General features: G+C 40.6%; 1 protein-coding gene across 4 annotated transcripts in view; it reads left to right on the forward strand.

Moving 5' to 3' along the window:
• Positions 1-14,939: 14,939 nt before the first annotated feature.
• PCMT1 (protein-L-isoaspartate (D-aspartate) O-methyltransferase) overlaps positions 14,940-19,133 on the forward strand; it is a 41,107-nt gene continuing 36,913 nt past the window's right edge. For 2 of the 4 annotated variants that reach the window (XM_072643686.1, XM_072643685.1), the window contains exons 1-2: positions 14,940-14,998; positions 15,384-15,700. In XM_072643686.1, the coding sequence (XP_072499787.1) occupies positions 14,955-14,998; positions 15,384-15,700 (361 nt within the window). In that variant the 5' untranslated portion in view covers positions 14,940-14,954. The remainder of the gene's footprint in view (positions 14,999-15,383; positions 15,701-19,133) is intronic. The other 2 variants (XM_072643688.1, XM_072643687.1) reach the window with 1 other exon arrangement.

The raw sequence follows: 19,133 nt of genomic DNA on the forward strand, positions 1-19,133 counted from the left end.
ATAAATAAACAAACAAACAAAACTGGAGGAAAAGCTCCCCCGCGGTTCATTTCATGAACTCACCCTTCTGCGGCGTTGTGTTACCTGCCAGAGAAGCACAGCTCCGGTAGGAGGCCTTCAGGGCCCTCCCCGCCTGCTCCTCTAAGCTTCGCGGTCAGACTGCCTTCCAGGCATCCTGTAAGGAGCAGAAGAGATCCAGTCTTGTGTCCCACGCTGAGTGAGGAGATGTCAAGACTAAACTGCCCTCACTCCCTTAGGGCATCACAACCAGAGGAACCACATCAGGGCACTGAAAAGACTGGGGGGGTGCCTGCTGAGGCAGTCCACAGCCTTTGCAGGCTAGAAACAAGCACTGCAGGACTGGAGGACAAAAAGGAAAGGAAAAGGATGGAATCTTTGCCAAGAAAGTAGCACCCTTGACTTTATACCTAGCGTAGGGCTTTAAGGTTTACAAAAGACTTGGCAGATATCATCTCCATCCTAACAACAACCCTCGGAGGTAGGCACCATTACTCTTTCCATTTTACAGCTGAGGAAACTGAGGCAGGCAAAGATTAATTGACTTGCCCAGGGGGACACAGCTAGTAAGTAAGCCCCTGAGCGGGGAGTTAAACATTCCAGGTACAGCGCTCTATCCATTTATTTCACCACCTAGCTGCCTAAGTGACTTCAACTCCTGTGAAACAGTTCCAAAAATGTGGTAGTTGACATAGAAAAGAAAGCAGAGATCACAAAAAGCCAGTTTGGATTCATCATTCAGTCTACATTAATGAAACAGATTGCTAGATCAGAGGAACGCTGTGAATATACTTTATCTAGATTTCTGCAAAATGGTACAACAAAGATTCTTATGCTAATCTTCCGGACAAGGTAGAAGGATGAGGTAATTATATAAGGTAAGTGGATTAGGAACTGGTTTAATTGTTGGACCAAAAAAGGAGTTATTGATAGTTCAGTGTCAGCTTGGAAAGTGCTTAGTCCTATGCCTTTTAACATTTTTATCACTGAGTTGGATAAAGAGGTAGATGGCATGTTTATTGTATAATCTGCAGATGGCAGAAAGTTAGAAAGATAGCTAACAAGATCAATAGTCAGCAATCAGAGTGATCTTGACAGTTTAGAACACTGAATTAAAACTAATAAATGGAATTTAATACGATAAATGTAAAAACACTTGATCTTTTAAAAAAAAATCAGTTTCACAAGTAAAAGACAGGAGGGGTATAATTAGGCATCAGTCCATCTGCAAGAGATATGGGAGGTTTTGTATTCTGCAGGCTCAGTAAGAGTCAATAATGATGTGGCTGCCAAGAAAGCAGATGCAGTCTCAAGTTTCATACTGTGCCATGGGATCCAGAATTAGGAAAGTAATACAGATAAGTGGTGCAGTAGATAGAGCACCACTGCAGGAGTCAGGAGGACCTGAGTTCAAATCTCACCTCAGACACTTGACACTCACTAGCTGTGTGACCTTGGGCAAGTCACTTAACCCCAATTGCCTCATCCTGGGTCATCTCCAGTCATCCTGATGAATATCTGGTCACTGGATTCAGATGACTCTGGAGAAGAAGTAAGGCTGGTGACCTGCACAGCTCTCCCTCACTCAAAGCAAAGTCAAGTACAAGTCACGTCATCATTTCTCTGATGGCATGGTCTTCTTTGGCAATGAACAAACACACAGTCTCACTGTACTCTACGCTGGTCAGACTACATTTGAAGTATTGTATTTAGTTCTGGGTGCCACATTTTAGAGTGGACATTGATAAGATGGAGAGTATCCAGAGGAAAGCAGCCAGAATAAGTGAAAAAACTGTGGAGAGGGTTAACCTAGAGAGGAAAAGACAGAGGGACCATGATAAGCAGTCTTCAAGTATTTGAAGGGCCATCATGAGGGAGAGAGTTTAAATTTGTTCTCCTTGGCTCTGAAGGGCAGACTTGCAGTAATGGGTAGAAGATGCAAGACAGGCAAATTTAGATTTGATATAAGAAAAATTCTCCCAACAATTAGAGCTATGTAAAAGTAGAAAGGGCTACCTCTAGGAGATTCCCTCTCCCTGGAGGTCTCCAAGCAAAAGCTGGTTGAGTGTATGTTGAAAATGAGAAGGGATTCTGTTTCAGGTACAGGTTGGATTAGATAGTCTGAGTGTATTTACAACTCTGTAGTTCCAATTCTGATGTCTCTATGAAAGCTTTTTATCTAAATTATCAAATGCAATCATGTACTGAATGTAAAGTAATTATAGTTTTGTTTAACACACCATGAGAATGTGAGTGACAGGGCTATTGTAGCCGAAATAAAGAGCCCAACTGAGCTGTTACTGGATGGAACAATGGATTTAGTATCGAAAGACCTCAGTAGTGTTCCTGTAAGATTTTCTATCAGAGACTTCATCTTTTAAGCCATACAATTGACTGAGATGTTTAGAGAACATACAACCACTATGTATATTGCTTGATTCCAGAAAGGACCCCAGGTTAAGAATTCTTGGCCTATTTCTGATGTGTTGGGTAGATCCTCTATAGGAGATTTATGTAGAGACATGGATAAGTAACATAGGATAAGAAGGAACAGATAAATTGTAATCCATTTCAGTGGTGTTTGAGACTAATCTTGAAGGAAGCCAGGGATCCTAAGCAGTAGAGGTAAGAAGGAAAAGTATTTCCTGGTTTGGGGAACAGTCATTGCAAAGGCACTGAGATAAAGAGATGAATTGTGATATGAAAAAATAGCAAGTAACTCAATTGGCTAAATCATAAAATGCATCAAGGGGAATAATGTATAAAAAGCCTAGAAAGGTAGAAAAAGACCAGATTGTGAAAAACTTTAAATTCCAGGTATATTTGGAGGTTATATTTGGTCCTAGAGAGAATAAAGAACTGCTAAAGTTTATAGAGGCAGGGGTGAAGGGTGATATAGTCAGACTTGAGCTTTAAGGAAAATCACTTTTGGCAGCTGTGTGGAGGATGGATTATGGATTTAACAGGGGAAATACTTGAAGCAGATTTTGAACTAGGAAACTAAACTATTGCTATAATCCAGCTAAGAAATGATGAAAGTCTGAATGAAAGTGATAGCTGTGTGATTGAAAGGAAGAGGATATATCTGAAAAAAAGTTGTAATAATTGAAATTAGATCTGACAACTAATTGTAAATTTGACGTCAGTAAAAGTAAGGATGATACTAAAGTTGAGAACTTGGGTGACTGGAAGGATGGTGGTGCCCTATTAACTCTACTGCCATTCCCATACCCTTCCTGAGGTAATTAAAGGTCTATTTAATCCTTAGGCCTACTCTACCCTTTCCCACCAGTTGTTGGTTGGGGACATATAAAGCTCACACTGCTTGGATAAGTAGGGAGTTACCTGCTACCATCCTTTCAGTTAAGATGGGGCCTTACCATCAGTCTTACCCTAGGCATTGCCAGTCTGACCTGCCAATTCACCTTATGGGTTTCTAGGCTTTGTCATCTGCCCTGTTGCTACACCTTAAATACCTTGGCACCTTTCCATCTGCCCTACAACTGAAAACTCATTTACTTTCCCTATTTAGGGAAAATTGTGAAATCCTTGAGAGCAGGGACTGCTTTGTTTATTCATTTGAATCCCCAGTGTTTAGCATAGTGCTTGGCACATAGGAAGTGCTTAATAAAAAATACTTCTTCATTCTATACATAAAAAGACCTAGAGGAAGGCCCTTAGTGCATTGGATATTCCCTCCAAGCATATACTAGTTCCTTGGTCACTTTCCTCATTCAAATAAGGTCATAGACAACATTACAAATGGTTGACTTTGGCCCTTTTCTCTCACAGTCAGGTTGGTTACATTTTATACTGCTTCTTGCCCTCAGTCCTCTACCCCAGGGCTTCTTAAACTTTTTCTGCTAGTGACCCCTTTTTGCCTGAGAAATTTTTATGTGATCCTAGGTATGTCAGTATATAAAATAGTTATACAAATCAAAATTTACTGATAGTAAATCATAAAGAAATTTATTTTAAAACAATTCTTTGGCATATATAATTTTATCATTTATTAGAGATAAAAACAAATTTTCATACTAATGAAATGGATGTGCTTGTTGATTTTTACATAAAGAATTAAATATTGGAGGAATATTTGATGCTGCAGTACATAGAGCATCTTCAACATTTTCCAGAGTTGAGTGATATTTTGATTGTATGATCGACAATGTGGAGATGCCACTTCACATAAATACATAGTAGAAAATGGCAGAAATATGTTTAGGGACATTTCAGACATTGTTGAAAAGTCTGTCCTAATCCCAAGACAAAATTCATTTAGCAGTTTTTTTAGGAAACTCAAGTTTTAAACCTGTATCATTTGATAACTCAGTAAATTCTTGAACTTTTAATGATTGATGTTTGTGATTTCAATTGAATATGGTTTATAAACCCAACTTAGTTTTTTAGAATCGAAATTTGAAGATAAGTATTTCTGAAACTGTGTTTCCTGGCACTTCAGATGATCAATTATAACTCCTACAATTAAATCTTTGGGAAGGTTATTTTCAATTATAAAATCATCTGTAGCTGTAACATTTGTAAAAAACCATTTTCTACCCTATTCTTCCATATATTAATTTTTTTAAATAAAACTTTCAATTTTATCTTTTAACATAAATATGTTACAATTCTTTCCTTGAAGCGACATATTTGATCATTGAGTTTTTTTGAAAATATCTGATAAATAACACAGTGTTGAAAGCCATAAGTCATTATGAAAAAAGTTAACAAAATTGGATTTCTGCTCAATCAAAGATATAACAACTTTATCTTTCAGTTTCAACAATCTGTTTAAATTTCTCTCTCTTGAGAGCCACCTTACCTCCGCATGTAGTAATAAGCTTTTGCAATCAGAGTCCATGTCTTTCCAAAGGTTTGAAAACAACTGTTAAGGTCATGGCTTTTAATGAAGTTAATGATTTTGATAGCATTGTAAAGCACAGCATCTAACTCTGGTGATATTTCTTTGGCTATGAGTGCCTTCCAGTGGATGATACAGTAAGTAAAAAGGATATGTTCATTTCCATCAGCTTTAACTTTTGCTACAAATACAACATTCTTGCCCATTATTGCTCCAGCACCATCTGTACAGACTCCAATGCAATTTTTCCACTATAAACCTTCACTTGTGAAAAACTCAATTTTTATATATGTACATATATATATATCTTCCCTCCTTTTAATGAATTAATTTTTAGTTTTCAACATTCACTTCACAAGATTTTGAGTTCCAAATTTTCTCCTCATCTCTCCCCTCCCCCACCCAAAACACCATGCATTCTAATTACCCCTTCCCCCTAATCTGTTCTCCATTCTATCGCATTCCTCCTTTTATCCCCTTCCCCTATATTTTCTTGTAGGGCAAAGTAGATTCTATACCCTATTGCTGTATGTCTTATTTTCTAGTCGCATGCAATTTTTAACATTCATTTTAAAAACTCTGAGTTCCAACTTCTCTTCCTTCCTCCCTCCCTACCCTTCCCCACCTAGAAGGCAAGCAATTCCATATAGGCTGTACATGTGTAGTTATGCAAAAGACTTCCATAATAGTCATGCTGTGTAGGACTAACTATATTTCCCTCCATCCTATCCTGCCTTCTATTTATTCTGTTCTTTCTTTTGACCCTGTCCCTCCTCAAAAATGTTTACTTCTAAATATCCCCTCCTCCTATTTTCCCTCCCTTCTATCATACCCCCCAACCCTTTTTGTCCCCTTCCCCTTACTTTCCTGTAGTGTAAGATAGATTTTCATACCAAATTGAGTGTGCATGTTATTCCCTCTTTAAGCCAAATCCAGTAAGAAAGTTCACTCTTTCCCTCTCACCTTCTGCCTCTTCCCCTCCATTGAAAAAGCCTTTTCTTAATAGAGGGGTAAACCAGTGGAATAGGTTAGGTACTCAAGACATAGTAGTCAATAAATATAGCAATCAACTGTTTGATAAACCCAAGGACCCCAGCTTCTGGGGTAAGAACTCACTGTTTGACAAAAACTGCTGGGAAAACTGGACATCCATATTATACTCACTTTTGCTGGGTAGGTGATTTTTGGTTTTAATCCTACCTCCTTTGACCTCTGGAATATCATACTCCAGGCCCTCTGATCCCTTAATGTAGAAGCTGCTAAATCTTGTGTTATCCTGATTGTGTTTCCACAATATTTGAATTGTTTCTTTCTGGCTGCTTGCAATATTTTCTCCTTGATATGGGAGCTCTGGAATTTGGCTACAATATTCCTAGGAGTTTTCCTTTTGGGATCTCTTTCAGGAGATGATCAGTGGCTCCTTTCCATATCCATTTTACCCTCTGGTTCTAGAATATCAGGGCAGTTTTCCTTGATAATTTCTTGAAAGATGATGTCTAGTTTCTTTTTTTGATGACTGCTTTCAGGTAGAACCATAGTTTTTAAATTTTCTCTCCTGGATCTATTTTCCAGATCAGTTGTTTTTCCAATGAGATATTTCACATTGTATGCTTTTTTTTCATTCTTTTGGTTTTATTTAAGAATTTCTTGATTTTCATAAAGTCATTACCTTTCATCTATTCTATTCTAATTTTCAAGGAATTATTTTTTTCAGTGAGCTTTTGGACCTCCTTTTCCATTTGGCCAATTCTGCTTTTTAAGGCATTCTTCTCCTCATTGGCTTTTTGGATCTCTTTTGCCATTTGGGTTAGTCTAATTTTTATTTTCTTCAGCATTTTTTGAGTCCCCTTTAGCAAGCAGTTGACTTGGTTTTTATGATTTTCACTCTCATTTCTCTCCCCATTTTTTCCTGTACTTTTCTTACTTGATTTTCAAAATTCTTTTGAGCTCTTCCATGTCCTGAGGAAAATTCATATTTTTCTTGGAGGCTTTGGATGTAGGAATTTTGACTTTATTGTCTCCTTCTGGTTGTACGTTTTGATATTCTTTGTCACCAAAATAAGATTCTATAATATGATTTTTTTCCTATTTTTGTTCATTTCCCCAGCCAATTACTTGACTTGTAAGGTCTTTGTCAAGGTAGTTCTCTACTTCCAGTGGGGGTGTGGGGTATACTGTCGGCCACTCCATCCTCCCACAATTTGTGGGCCTAGAGCTCCAGAAGCAGTCACTGCTGCTGCCCCTGCTGCTGCTGTGGCTGCTCCTGAGCTCCTCAGCCCCCTCTGCTGCCCTGCGGCTGGGACTGGACCACTCTACTCTCTCACACATGTCCCACAGATTTTTACTGACCTTCCAATTTGTCCTCATTGTTTTGGGGTCATGAAGTCTGGAAACTGTCACAGATGCCATAGATTCTGTTCCACTCCCCCCTCACACCTGCTCAGGTCCTATCTGTGCCAGCAGGGCCCATGCTGGACTGTGCTCTGCTCCTGGTCCAGCACAAAAGACACTTCCTGTTGACCTTCCAGGCTGTCTTGGCCTGGAGATTTACTTTACTTGGTCATTCTATGGGTTCTGAAGTTCCAGAATTTGTTTAGAGTCATTTTTTTTTACAAGTATTTGGCTGAGTTGTAGGGGGAGCTCTAGCAAGTCGTTGCTTTTACTCCACCATCTTGGCTCCGCCCTATCTTTCCCTTTTGTGTGCCCTTCCAGAAGGCAAAAAAACAATAATTCCCCATGTATGCTTCCTTCATGAACATATCTTACATAAAGTAACAACTGTTCTATGTTAGAAAAATCAGTTATTTCATCTAACTGAACTGCAAACTTTGGGCTGCCCTTAAGCCTGGTAATAAGCTGCTGGAATTGGTCATGACTAATTTCAGAAACTCTTTTGGAAATGGTATCATTCAAAAAAGGAATTTTATGAATTTCATCCTCATACTTTTTCCCCTGAACTATTTCTGACATTTAATAGCAGCAGGTAACAGAAGATCTTTTCCTACTGTGTAGGGCTCTTTAGTTTTTGCAATTAAATAAGAAATTTCATAAGCTGCGAGTAAATACTTTTCATTGACAATAACAACTTTTTCAAAACCTTGTTTTTCTTTATTTGAAGATTTTAAAAGTTGTTCAAAATATTCCTTTGATTTATTACAACATGCTTGGTATTAAGATGTCGTTTTATTTGACTGGTTTTATGCTCTCCACGCCAAAACTTCATTGTAAATTAAGCAAAGAGATTTTTCCACACCATCATCATTATTTGAAGTGAATCTATATTGCAAAAATGATTCAACTACTTTCTTTTTCTTGTCAATTGAAGTGTACTATAATCTGGTAGCAAAGATTCTGCAGTATTGTCATCATCTTACCTCTTTTGTCTAAATTTAGTCACTTATGCATAACCAAAAATATTTTTGTCCTACAATATAAATAAACGTTGCTAATAATTTCTAAAATAAATACTAGCTTTAGTTTGTGAATTATATTTGTTTGTGCTTAATTTAAAAAATTGATGTTCACAGGTACATACACATACAGTGGAGATGGTGGAGAAATATTTTTAAAGGGTTTTTTGTCTTTACTTGCCGCAATTAAACACTTATGTTTTTGTAAAAAGGATATAACAGTGATTTTAAAAGTCAAACATTCTTTTAAAAAATTAATTAATTTTTAGTTTTTATCATTCACTTCTATAGGATTTTGAATTCTACATTTTCTCCCCTTCTCTCCTCTTCCACCTCTTTAAGAAGGCGAGCAATCTGATATAGGCTATACATATACATTCATATGAAACATATTTCCATATTAGTCATGTTGTAAAGAGGAATTTCAACCAAAGGGGAAAACCACAAGAAAGAAGAAACCAAAAAAAAAAAGAGAGAGAGAAAATACTCTGCTTGGATCTACATTCAGACACCATAGTTCTTTCTCTGTGTATGGATGGTGTTTTCCATCATGAGTCTTTTGGAGTTGTCTTAGATCAATGTATTGCCCAGAAGAGCTAAGTCTAACCAACTTCGTCCTCACACAATGTGGCTGTTACTGTGTACTCTGCCGGTTCTTCTCACTTCTCTCAGCATCAGTTCATGTAAGTCTTTCCAGGTTTTCCTGAAGTCCACCTGCTCATCATTTCTTATGGAACAATAGTCTTCTATTACATTCATATACCACAGTTTGTTCAGCTATTCTCCAATTGATATGCATCCCCTTAATTCCAAGTTTTGGCCACCACAAAAAGATCTGCTATAATTATTTTTGTCCTTTTTCCATTTTTATGATCTTTTTGGGATACAGACCTAGACGTGGTATTACTGAGTCAAAAGGTATGCACAGTTTTATAGCCCTTTGGGCATAGTTGCAAATTATTCTCCAGAATGACTCGATCAGTTCACAACTCCACCAACAATGCGTTAGTGTTCCAATTTCCACAAATCTTCTCCATCATTTATAATTTTTCTGCTTTGTCATGTTGGCCAATCAGATAGTATAGTACCTCAGAGTTGTTTAAAGTCAAACATTCTAACACAATACAGTCCAAAGATATACTAATTTGATACTTACATGCTGAGATATGATGATAAGAAAATATTAAAAATCTTTATTTTGTAATTAACCTATTATGTCCTGTAATAGCAGAAAGCTTTGTATGTACAGTAAAAACATTGCAATTTATAACATACAGTGGTCTCGAATCTGAGCCAAGGTGTTTCTGGCAGCATCTGTTGACACTGCATAGTGGGATGGTATGCTCAGTGCAAAGTGTGCATATTGTGTATTCGGAACCAAGGTTGCAGTGAAGTTGCATGATGTAATACAGGCAAGTGTTGCGAGAAACACCTCAGAGTCATTAGGTATTTGATTTTGAATTAATTTTTGATCATTGTGTGTTCAGAAATCTTCTACTGCTGCCAAATTTTTCATGACCCCCACATTTAGTTATATGACCCCCATATAGGGTTGCCATCCACAGTTTAAGAAGTACCATACCCCACCCTTCCTCTAGTACCTCGAGGGGCTGTAGGGGGCCTCTCTTCTCTGCCTTGCCTCAAATCCCCACTAATTGTGTTCTTCTCATTTTTAGGGGCCCAGCCCCTATCACCCCAGTTCCATTTAACCACTTAACATCAAGATTAGCTTTTATAAAGGGATATTTACTTCAAAGATAAAGCTACTACAAACATACAAATATTTCTCCCAACACCTTGGGGTCAAATTCCACCCCTTTCCCCTACCTTAACTTTGATTCTGGGAAATGTGTGAAGGAATTAGGGTCACTAGGTTAGTTCAGTTCTTACCTAGCATTAGTCCCAGTAAATTCAAATTCAAAATCCAGATGATCCCCAGACCCTTCCTCTTCAGAGCTTAACTGTTGAGTTGGCTAAAGTGTGCCAGCTTGGATTTCCGGATTCCAGGATCCCCCATGGTTCACAACCTTGAGTCTGATTAAAGACTCTACTGCCTGTGCCTAGAATAGAAAAAGGAGGAAGGAAAAGTTCCAAACTCCAGGCCTGTTTCTTGGGGCTACATGGCCTAAAGTGGAGAGCAGTCCTTAGGGCCCTTTGCCTTCACCTCTTTTTAAAGAAACCAACAGTTCCAACTATATACCAATGGAAAACAAAACAAAACAAAACAAAAACCACATGGTAGGCCAATGTAGAATGTCTACACATGGTCCAGTCTTCCAGTATCCAGAAGTGGGTACCCTAGCATGTGGGTAATGCCATCTGAAGTGGTCTACGAATGCTTGAAACCCTTATTACAACAGGAAGAGAAAGTGTGAATCAGTTGGGATATGCATAGTTGCAGAAAGTACCCACAGTGATAAGATCATGGACCCATTAGATTATGGAAGTATTAAGATATATTGAAAACAGATTCCTTAAACCATTTAAAATTATATAATCTCTAGTATGGGTTTTCTCTATATATTATTTAGCATAGTCCAATTTCTCTTCCTAACTTTATTTCCTTGATTGCTATTTCTATTTTTTCATATTATACATCAGGTACTGAGATTTGGAAAAGTCAGATGTGTAATTTCCACTGTCAGCTATGATAAAAATAGGTTATTAGCTAAGAGAACTACTACTACTGCTACTACTACTACTGCTACTACTGCTACTACTACTACTACTACTACTACTACTACTACTACTACTACTACTGCTACTACTACTACTGCTACTGCTGCCTCTGCTGCTCTTACACCTACTACAGCTGCTACAAAGGTATCTCTAACAGGTAGCATGGCATGGCAGATAGAAAGCCAGAAGACTTGAGTTCAAATCCTGCCACCTACTATTTGTGGTGGGCTAGATAAGTCATTTAACCTCTCAGTGCTCCAGGCAACTTTCCAAAACTATATACTTTGTTGAACAGGAGCCTATCTGCATTGAGAGAGGGAATTTTCACTCTAGCAGTTCTCTAGGCCAATGAAATGACAAGCTTAGTTAAAAAGAAAATTGTGTGTTCTAAATAATATTTAAAGATTTTCCCCTATGTTACTTTGCACAGGATACTTTGAGTCTTTAGTGTCTCACACATGATGAGATTTCAAAATGATATCACAAAATTGTGTCATGGTCAGCAAATTTTTTAGCAGTGAATATATGTGATTTTAAAAAAATTATTATATTTTATTTTTTCCCTGAATTACATGTTAAAGCACTAACATTTCTAGTACAATACTGAATAACAATGATGATAATGGACATCCTTGTTTCACGCCTGATCTTTTTGGAAATGCTTCTAGTTTATCCCCATTACATATAATGCTTGCTGATGGTTTTAGATAGATGTTACTTATATTAAGGAAAACTCCTTTGATTCCTATGCTCTAGTGTTTTTAATAGGGATGGGTCTTATATTTTGTCAAAAGCTTTTTCTGCATCTAATGAGCTAAGCATATGATTTCTGTAATTTTGTTATTGATATGGTCAATTATGCTAATAGTTTTCCTAATCTTAACCAGCCCTGCATTCTTGGTATAAATCCCACCTGGTCATAGTATATTATCCTCATGATAAATTGCTGTAATCTCTTTGCTAATATTTTATTTAAAATTTTTTTCTGTATATTCATGAGGGAAATTGGTCTGCAATTTTCTTTCTCTGTTTTGGTTCTTCCCAGTTTAGGTATCATCACATATGTGTATCATAAAAAAGAATTTGGTATGACTCCTTATCTATTTTGCCTATTTTTCCAGATGGTTTATATAGTATTGGAATTCATTGTTCTTTAAATGTTTGATAGAAATTCACTTGTAAATCCATATACACTTGTAGATTTTTTCTTAGGGAACTTTCTAACTTTTTTATGACCAAATTATCTATTTTCCATTTGTGGTGCTCTCTATTTGGTCACAAATTCTTTCCTAATCCATAGATCTGACAGAAAAAGTATTCCCTGCTCTCCTAATTTGCTTATGTCACCTTTTTATATCTAAATCATATAACCATTTTGACCTTATCTTGATAAACAGTGTGAGATGTTGGTATATATGTCATTTCTGCCATACTGTTTTCCAGTTTTCCTAGCAGTTTTTGTGAAAGAATTTTTTTGTGAAATAATGAGTTTTTGTTCCAAAAGCTTGGATCTTTGGGTTGATTACTATGGTTGTTTACTATAATATAATATGTACCTAATCTGTTCCACTGATCCACCACTCTATTTCACAGTTAGTACCAGATTGTTTGATAATTACCACTTTATATAATACTGTTTGAGATCTGGTACAGGTGAACCACCTTCATTTTTTTTTTATTGATTCCCTTGAAGTCCTTGAGGTTTTGTTCTTCCAGATGAATTTTGTTATTTTTTTCTAACTCTATAAAATAATTTTTTGATAGTTTGATTGGTATGGTACTAAATAAATAGATTAATTTAGTTAGAATTGTCACGTTTATTATATTGGTTCAGGCTACCCATGAACAATTGATATTTTTCCAGTTGTTAAGATCTAACTTTATTCGTGTGAAGTGTTTTGTAGTCATATAGTTTCTAGTTTTGTTTTGGTAGGTAGATTCCCAAGCATTTTGTATTGTCTATAATAGTTTTTTTAATGGAATTTCTCTTACTATTTCTTGCTACTGGACTACACATTGATTTTTTAAAAAGGAATACTGAATTTTTTTAAAAACAATATTTTTAAAGTGTCATTCTCTGCTACATTGTTTTCAGCCCTATTTAACTGCCTTCCTTTGCCCTCACTCTTTTGAGCTACGATTATTATTGTCATTTCCCTACCAACCCATCACTCTGTTCTTACTCTGAACACTTATGGTCCATATCCCTCCTTTGCCAACGTATCATGTATTGCTTTTAGCATTAGTCATCTTCTGGTAACTTACACTTTATGTCTCCAACTAGATTATAAACTACTTGAGAGCAGGTTTTCCCAGTACCTAGCAGAATGCTATTCAAAAAAGGGAACCATGAAGATTTTCCTTTTTCAACCTACGATGATGCTGGCAGCTATTTTTCAGCAACAGCTTACTAAGGCAGGACATGCTAATCTAATCCATCTAGGTCAGCTTGGAAGAGGGTTATCAGATTCCTGAGAAAGGCCTCTAGGGCCCCTCCAGCCCTCCTCCCACCCCCAGCTGAAAGAACAGGTAGCTGCAGAGAGATGTAGTAGGAACCTATTGAGTTTACTGAATTCTCCAAAAGACAACTTTATTCAGTCAACAAATATTCATTGAATGATTACAACTAAAAAACTGTAAGGCACCCAATTATTTCCGTCATCAGAACTCACGCAGCATGGTGCGTTTATTTCACCCCTTTGTGATATGTACTTTTTCGTTTGTGGTCACAGAATCCCCAGGATAGTTTGCGAGCAGGTATTGTTTTCTCTGTTTTGCAGATTGGGGAATAGATTTCCAGTCGCCTTTCTGTGACTGTGAGAGAGAGCCAGAAAGCTTGAGGCTGTGCGCAGGGACTTGCCAAATGCTTACCTGCAGCTAGACTGCATTCAAAACTGTTCATTGATGGGGTTCTGGAAGACCCTTGTGGCAAGCAACTTCAGAGCAGGTTGACAAGAGCTTTGGATGTGGACAGGATGCCTGGGCCGGGTTCCCTGCCTGCTCCAGCTCATCTACAGTAAAGCTGATCACCGCAGAGCTGGAGCCCAGGCCCACTGTGTCATCTGTGAATCTTAATTTGCTGAGACTGCATGCTTGTCAGGGAGGGAGGAGCACACATCCCAGGATAATGGGGCGCGTTTATCCTCTTGGGGGTGGTTGATACACTTGTATTTGGCAAACTGTAGTCTGGGCTGCCAGCACAATTACCCCATTATCTGCTTTCCACTCCCCTCTCCAAGCCTTGCTTCCCTCCAAACAAATGCAGGGGTTTAGGGTGGGGTGGGTTCAGTAAAAGGATGGGGCAGTTATGCAAAATTAGGGGGCGAAAATGGTTCTTAAACATTCTTTTTGTGCCACACTTGTAGGCATGGAGAAAAGCAATGGGGCTTTTGGCGTCGGGATGGGTTCCAATGCCTAACTCATTGATTTACTTGGCCAAGTCAGCATCACAGCTCTGCAGCTAGCAGGCCTCAGAAACCACCTAGTTCGGCTTCATTTTACTGACGGTCCCAGAGGCCCGGGGCGGTCACCAACCTGCCCAAAGGTGCCGGCAAACAAGGGCGGACCCAGAGGACCTTCGGGAGCTCCCTCCCAGCTTTAACGGCATCAATAAAGCTTAGCTTAATTTTGATGCAACAACTGCCACCACCACCAACAAAATCACACGTTCCAATATGGAATAAAGTGTTAAACTCTCAGCAAAACAAGACAGTCCGTGAGCCTTTGTTCTGTCACCCCCGGCTGAAGCTCCGCTGCCCCGGTTAGTGCGTGATTTCGGCCACAGTTCGCATTCACCGGGACCAAAGGAGCTGGAGGGAGGGCCCGCGACAGGGGGCATACAGGGCGGGCGGGGCAAGGTGCGCCCTGCCTGCCGGTGCGTGGCCGCCCTCCGTCCCTAGTCCACCGCTTTAACTCGAGGCCAGGTCACTTTAAACCCAAAAAAGGAGGCGGTGGGCAGCGCGGCTTACGGGAGACCTTGAGGGATGCCCTTTCCCTCGTCTTGGCCGGCTGTGGAACCTGGACTGAGGTGCGGCTACAGCACCACCCGCCAGCCCTGCCCTTCGGCGGGCTGTGACATCCCCGGCCCAGCGAGGGCGCCTCGGAAGGGCCCCGGAGCCCCAGGGCCGGCCCCCGACTGAAGGAGCACTCGGCTGGGCACGAGGAGGAGCGCCAGGGGCTGCCCGCGACCTCGCTCTCCGAGGCCGGCAGCTTGCACAGATCGTCCTTAAAATCCCCAGGAAGCGGAACGCGGATGTCCCTTTCCTGTCCAGACTAGGGCCTTTGGCCAGGCAGCGGGGGGAGAGCTCAGAGCAAAGGGGAGGGATGCCACCGGGGTGGGGGCGGGGGCGGCGGCACTGGAGAGAGCGTAGGGGCCGCTGAGTCAGCCCAGGTTTTTTTTTTTCTTTTTGCAGCAGCAGCCGCCGCCTCCAGCCCCACCCGAGTGGGCCTGCTCCGTCACAGAGCGCATGCGCGCAGCGGGGGATGTCGGGAGCGCGCAGCGGCCCCGGGGGCAGTAGCATCGGCGGCGGTGGCGGCGGCGGCAGCAGCAGCGCCGGGGACGCGGACGTTGACGGGGCGGTGTCGGTGTGGGAGGTGGTCGAGTTCCTCGCGAAGCTGCTAGGCACCGCCGCCGCGCTGAAGCTGGTTCTCTACGTGTTCCAGGCTTGCCTCGCGATGGCCTGGAAGTCCGGCGGGGCCAGTCACTCGGAGCTCATCCAAAATCTCCGCAGTGAGTGCCCCAGCCGCCGCCGCTTGCCCCGGCCGGGGGCCGGGAGCCTGGGGAGGGGCCGCTGGGGGGAGGGCCGTGTCACCGCCTCGCCGGTCCCGGGGGCAGCAGCCGCCCTTCCCCGGCGGCGTGGTTGGGGAAGGCGGCTGCGGCGGCGGGTAGGACAGTTGGTGGCGCCCTCCGAGCCGGGCCACACGCACTTGTAATTCCCTCCCCGGGGACCTGTCACCTGGGGGCGATCGGCTGGCGACCGGGACCAGCTCGCGGCGAGCCGGGGATCGGGGGCGGCCGGCGCAGCGTGGGTGGGACCCTCTGCGCCTCGGCCCGAGAGGGGACCCGGAGAGGCGAGCCCAGGCGGCGGGGCTGTCACTCAGCGCCGGTGTTCGGCGTTCTCCTCGGCTCCGGCTGCAGAGGGGCGTGCCTGGGTGCGGGGCCGCGCGGAGTCCGGAGAGAGGAGTCGAGGTGGGAGTGCTGGGGCGGCTTGCGACCGAGCCCTCCTCGGACCTCCTGGGCGGTGCAGTTTTCCCCGAGTCGTTACCCACCCCCGCCTCACCTCGTCTTGGACCTCCCCCGGCCGCTGGGAGATGCTTCTGCCTGATGAGCCTCAGCCAGATTGGGGGGAGGGGAGGAGATGCTCGGGCTCCTGCCCCAACCCGAGAGCTCCCGGGAGGGGATGGGGGAGAAGGTTCGGTTTGGGCAAATGCTTCCCCAGCCCCGCCGCGGGGAGTCTTGCCAGCGGCGTTCCATCCTGGAGCTTGGTAATGAAAGGCCCCGAGATGAAAAGCTTGCGAAGGATCCTGAGACAGTTCCAGCCCACCTGGGTGGTGCATTCTCGTGCCACAGTCTGGACTCCGCTGTTTTCTTTCCCCTCCTTAAGAGCAAATTTTCTATGGAGATTGGTGGTTCCTTAAACAAAGCCCGTACAATCCCTCTTGAAGGCCAAAAGGACTGTTTCCGTAACCCAGGTCAGTTCACAGGGATCTGACCCCACTTACTTGTCTGTCGGAACTCAGCATCCATTTGGCAGTTAATCACCTTCAGCCTCATAGAGAGTCTTTGAGCTTTCTTCCTGTTTTTCCTTTGGCTCTGTAATTTGACTGTGAACTCCTTGGGGGAAAGGGGGTGGTTTTCATACTCTTTCCTCTCTTTCCACATTGCCTCAAAGCACTTTGAACACCTGTGAGGATGCTCAATAAAAGTTCGCTGATTGAAATATCAAGAACACTTTTTCACAGCTCTTAGAGTCTGGCATTTGGCCCACTAGAAACAGAAAGCTCTGGACCAGTCAGAAGACCCGTGTTGAAGTTCGAATTTCACTGCTTAGTTGCCAATGTGACCTAGGTGCAAGTCACTTATTCTCGTTAATCTTAGACTCAGTTTCTTTATTTGTAAATGAAGATAATGGGACTAATAATAATTTTGCTACCCAAATCACCAAGTCGTTTTGAGGAATTTACGTTGCAAAATGGACAGCACTTTTGATTTGTAAACTATTAAAATAATCTTGTGAGATAGGTAATATCAAATGTGTTTAAAATATGTGCAAGTAATTTGCAAGAGTGAAGTTCTCTGTCAAGGTAAGCTATTAATAGTAGTAGAAATTAATGCAAATAGATATTTTAAAAATTCTCACAAAATATTTCATTTGAAAATGTGCGAGGTTTAATAGCTACTTTGCTGCGTTTTTTCATTAGGTGGATTGTACAGGTGCTCAGATTTCTAGCGTTTCTCGCCATTTCTGATATTTACTGAGAATAATCTAAATGTTTGCTCATGAAAGAGCATGTATTTTTTAAGTGCTATAAAAGAATTGTAATTAGGTAATAGTGTTCTGCTGGTAGGTTATCCGGTTAGAGACTTGGCTGTGGCAGAAATTTGTAATCAATCAGACTCTTCAGTCTCTTCTTTTAGGTCAAATTCAGGGTTAGCCAAGACTAGATCTACTACCTCCATGTATATCCTATTTCAAGTACTTAGCTGAAAATTTTAAAGATGCTTTTCTATCTAGTGGCTAGGTGATATTTAACAGAGAGAATGTTGGCCCAATGTGCATTATTCTTTGTTTTTAAATAAGTGATATATTTCTTTAGGAGGAAATTAGAGTAGATAAGTTGCTTTATCTTTTGTAACACTTGTGCAACTTTAAGTTTCAACCTCTTACTGATGTAATATTTTAACTCCTAAGATGCTATTTTTGAGAGGTTGGTAATGGGATCATACAGATTTGAGGATGAAAAAAGACCTGCAAGTTAGAAAAAAATGAAATGAGAACTTTTAATGATTTTTTAAAAAATTAGATTTTGTTGTGAATTCTATTATAAACTTGTGTTGAAAAATATCTTCTTTTAAATGTTGTTATTTTGCCTTGCAATATAAACATGAAACATCATTTGTGTTTGCGTAATTGGCATAGCCATATATTTTTGGTTCATTTTAGTATTTGGGCATATATATGACCAGATTGATGGGAGTCTAGAAAGTTGGAAAACACTGTAAGTAGGATAGTAGTTAAGTTAGCAACTTTTTGCGTAACTACATTATGCAGTAAGTCAGTTTAAAGTCAACAAGCATTTATTAAACATCAACTACGTGCAAGGAATTGTGCTTGTCTGAATATTCCAGCTTTAGTTATTAGGTGATCATGCCAGTGACTGTTCAGCCAACTTCACATGTTTTAAAATTGGGACCACAAATACCCATATACATATGTAATATATGTAGACAGTGTCCTTATGGAGCATGTTTAATTTCAAACAGTTGGAACTTAAATCAGACCACATATAAATTAAAGCAGATAAGCATATGGATGTTAATCTTATGCCCTTATATTTTAATGGTAAATTTGGTTATGGAAGAAGCTTGTATAAATAAAGGGGAAAGATAAATATATAGTTTTTAGTAATTTAAGCTATTAGATGTGATGGAATAAACAGTGGACAAGGAACCAGAAAACTTTAATTGCTAGCACTGACTCTTCCATTTAGCTAGGTATCATTGAAGTTCTTAGGCTTCAGTTTTCTTATCTATAAAATGAGAGAGATTTAAACCAGAGGATATCTAAGTTTTTTTTTTTTCCCAGTTCTGAAAAGCCTGGGATTCTTTAATAATGCAGCTTCTTAAAGCATTGCCTTACAAAGCAAGGGATTTAAAGAAAAAAATGATTGCTAACTATTGAAATATTAAATTAGAATAAATGCTAATATTTAAAAGAAAAATGTCCAAATTACTATTACTTTGACTAGATAGCAATTGATGGCACTGGTTTTTTAGCTGCTAGACCAGTCAGTCACTGAACATCTTTTTAAATGCCCACTACGTGCTGGATACTCTGCTAAGCTCTGGGGTTACAAAAAAAGAGGCAAAAGGTGAAAGGAAGCCAGCAGGCAGAGATGGAGAGGAAGGGCATTTCAAGAATGAAGGGACAGCAAAAGGAAAT

Source organism: Notamacropus eugenii, chromosome 2 (assembly GCF_028372415.1).
Source record: "Notamacropus eugenii isolate mMacEug1 chromosome 2, mMacEug1.pri_v2, whole genome shotgun sequence".
In the NCBI taxonomy this organism is placed as follows: domain Eukaryota; kingdom Metazoa; phylum Chordata; class Mammalia; order Diprotodontia; family Macropodidae; genus Notamacropus; species Notamacropus eugenii.